Source organism: Branchiostoma belcheri, unplaced genomic scaffold, assembly GCF_001625305.1.
Source record: "Branchiostoma belcheri isolate BF01 breed outbred unplaced genomic scaffold, Haploidv18h27 scaffold91, whole genome shotgun sequence".
NCBI lineage: Eukaryota > Metazoa > Chordata > Leptocardii > Amphioxiformes > Branchiostomatidae > Branchiostoma > Branchiostoma belcheri.
The window spans coordinates 329,475-332,889 of record NW_017804587.1 but is presented as its reverse complement, the minus strand read 5'-3'; the positions used below and the strand labels follow the sequence as shown (position 1 = coordinate 332,889).

The following is a 3,415-nucleotide window of genomic DNA, read 5'->3' as shown; positions in this document are numbered from 1 at the left end:
GAGAGAGAGAGAGAAAGCAACAACATATCGTAAGTACCAGATCCAAAGACCTGGGGACTACTTTCGAGAGTGGCTCCAATAACAGGTGGTTTCAGTGAACATCAAGACTAGCACTTGAGTGGAATACTAGTAATGCTCTTTCCGATTTAGACGACTACTGCTTCTCGTACTGAACTACAAGAAAGACGGAAGGAAGGTGGGGAGGAAGGATGGAAGGAAGGAAAGAAAGAAAGGACTCCCGCATTACAACCTTGGTCGATCTTCAAAGTGTTCAAGGTGAACATCAAGTTACTTCACCTGCACTTTCTTATCATGAAGATTTCAATAAAGACATAATTAAAGTACACGTATCTATGTTTACAAGTCATTCCTACGGTGCCAAACATAAGATATAGGTTCAAACGTACGCCTTACCTTTCAGAACAGGCGAGTCCCGCAGCCGTGATTCCCATTGGTCGGTGGTCACGTGGGCAGGTTTTCCCGTGAAGCAGTTGGTGAAGACGAGTCCGTGCCCCTCCCCTCCCCCCAGAGTCGGGGTGACCTGCCAGAGGTGAACGGATCGTGAGTACGGGCGTCGTCATGAATCTTTGATTACATTTGAATGTCATTTGGACCATTGTATAAAGCTATCAATAATCCATTCACCCACACACACAAGGGGGTTATAAAATGGATTGAATATCGCAATAACTTCTGTGTGTGAAACTTGATACAATAATGATAAACAAGAAAACATATAGATCTTAAAAACTGCCAGACGTTTCAAGTATATAGCATCAACTTCTTTTCGACCCTGTTCGTCACTGAGGAAAGGAAGTGGATACAACCTTAAACGTCTGACAATTTTCTAAATATTTCCAGCTCCTGGAGTAACTTTAACTTTCCTCTGTATCTCATCACCTGGATGTATTTTTTATGTTTACCTTCGCCAAAGGAAAACATTTATTGTTTTTGCTCTGCTTTTTCCCTTCCGCTCCCAACAAATAAGGTAAATGACCTGACCAGACGGCTGTCACCATGGTAACAGGTGCAGATACCTGGGAGCAGTCGGTATGAGACAATGAGGGTATTTAAATAATTCACGTTCATTCGTTCATTCACCACTTCCAAAACGCAAACTGAAGTCTGGGCCATACGGTCACTACATGTATTGTCAAGTTCTAACATTTCAAATAGGTTGAAATTTTGCAGCTTCAAGTTGTTTCTGTCAACTTAAGATGAATCGGCTTGTCTAAATAGCTAGGTTTCAGGTCCCATTGTAACTGTATCCCGCTATGTCAACATCAACTGCAAAAGTCAATGTTCATCCTATATTTAGCCTCACATGCCTGTATGGGTTGTCTAGCAAACACACTGTGCACTTCGCCCCAGTGGAACACGTCCAGGTTTGCAACATAAGTGTGCCTTCCTCAAACAAAACGCTTTCAGTCCGAACACTGTTTAAAATATTTTCCACACATGAACTTGACATTTGCAAATTGAAAAGTCGCGTGACCACATTGTTATACAACCCTCTAGAAAATAGGACATGACCGTTTACCCTATGTAGTATGATCGTCTGTCTACGATCGTAGACAGGTGTTGAATACAACGTTTTTAAATACGGGTATTTATTCTTTTGAGGGGCGAAGTTCACTGCTGAGAGACGCGTATACGTGACATGGTGCACGGCGACACTACAAGGCTTACCGAAACCACGAAGATATCTTTATCTTTCTAACATTATATAGGTTTGGCTGAAGTTTCTTCACGCTTAATGTTTGTAGCTTTAACAAGTTTGTCTTGCGTGTGGTTGAATAGTGCTGAGTGCCTTCCACATTCTGTGTCTTCAGTAGACCGTTCCCGATCGAACACGTCGAACCCCATGTTCCATTTCGAAATAGAACAGGGGTTCGACAGAAGTGATCGAAATGGAACAGGGGTTCGACGGAAGTGTACGAAATAGAAAAGGGGTTCGACGGAGGTGTTCGAAATAGAACAGGTGGTTCCACGAGTTCGATCGGGAACGGTCTGTTGATGGTCAAGACTCAAGAGTAGAAGTATTTTGAGAAGGGGAGTGCTAAATATGGCTCCGTATGAAATTCTACCTGTCACTTTTGTTGCCAAGTGTTCTTAAGTTACCTGAGCTGGGCACGTGTCTCAAGGAGACCGATTCCCGCTCTACTTGTCTTGAAGGACACTTGAAAATCACAGGTGTCTGCACGGGACTAATTGCCCAATTATCTCACTTCATCCACGAACTTCAAACAACTTTGTCTACAAAGTTGACAATTTAGCTTGTTGTCTTGATAGACAGACACTTAACGACAAGACAAACACTCACTGTAGACTAAAACTTTCCCTCGTGAGTTTTTTTTCATGATTGACCTAGATTTGGCTCACATATTTGCCGTAGGCAAGAAATTTTGTAGATTTGTGACTAGAAAGATTTCTGAAATACGAAATCTCCTATCATTGACTTAGAAAAGAAATTTCTCAAGATTGACCTGTATTTGCCTCAAAATATTTGCTGTGGGCAATCTATTTGTGTATTTGTGACCGAGTAACGCTGGTAGCCTGTAAACAAGATATGACAAATACAACAAACAAGGAGGTTAAAAGTCTAGATTTTAACCTCCTTGCAACGACCAAGGAGGTTATACCTTCTCCTTAACATCCTTGCAACAACCAATGCACACACCGCTGCGGAGAACTGCGTTAGACAAAAGTAGGCATAGAAACTAGTACCCAGTTAGCTCACCTGTAAGAGGGGCAGGTTGTTGCTGGGGTAGATGGGCCGTAGAATGCCGCGGGACAGCGCGCAGACTAGCAGGTCCCACCGCCGTATGTTGTAGGTCGCCTTCCGGCGGTAGGACGAGGGTAGGCCGGACACATCGGTGAGCTGTACGGTCAAGCTATCCTCGTCCGAGTCTGGCTTGTCGGTGCTGAGGATGTACCCCTTGTTGTCGGAGCCGAGCAGGTGCAGCCGGACGTCAGGGTCGTACAGGCAGCAGGTGACGGACGCCGTGATGGTACCGGCGCATGCCTCCAAGTCTGCGGCGTAGGGCGAGCCCAGCACTGGCCGGAACCGCTCGAAACAGCCCTCGCTGAAGTCGAAGATGTGGACCAACTTGACGGTCTCGCCCGACAGATCTCCCAAGATACGCGGCATGACGACGAAAAGTTTAAGTCCAAACTTCACAAAACCTGGTTCTAGCAGCCGTGCCTGCGAGCTTTCTCTCACTTCCGTAGCAAGCAGAACTGCCTCACAATAAAACCTGAGACAGGCTGTTAGCTCAGTAATGCAACGTTAAGTCGGTTTGTTTGGCACGAATCTGAACAAATCTCCCCAGCTAAACTTAGTCGCGGTACGCCGCAACCCGACAAGGCATCTGACACCTTACGCTATTCTCTCCCGAGGTGAAGGGGTCGCCCG

At 45.3% G+C, this 3,415-nt stretch overlaps 1 protein-coding gene across 1 annotated transcript in view; it reads right to left on the bottom strand.

Annotated features, from left to right (window-relative positions):
- Nucleotides 1–3,415, bottom strand: part of LOC109488067 — a 5,090-nt gene extending 1,675 nt beyond the window's left edge. Inside the window, exons 1-2 of the mRNA XM_019792219.1 lie at nt 2,741–3,415; nt 415–541 (exon numbers count right to left, since the gene is read on the bottom strand). Of these exons, the coding sequence (XP_019647778.1) occupies nt 415–541; nt 2,741–3,151 (538 nt within the window). The 5' untranslated portion in view covers nt 3,152–3,415. The remainder of the gene's footprint in view (nt 1–414; nt 542–2,740) is intronic.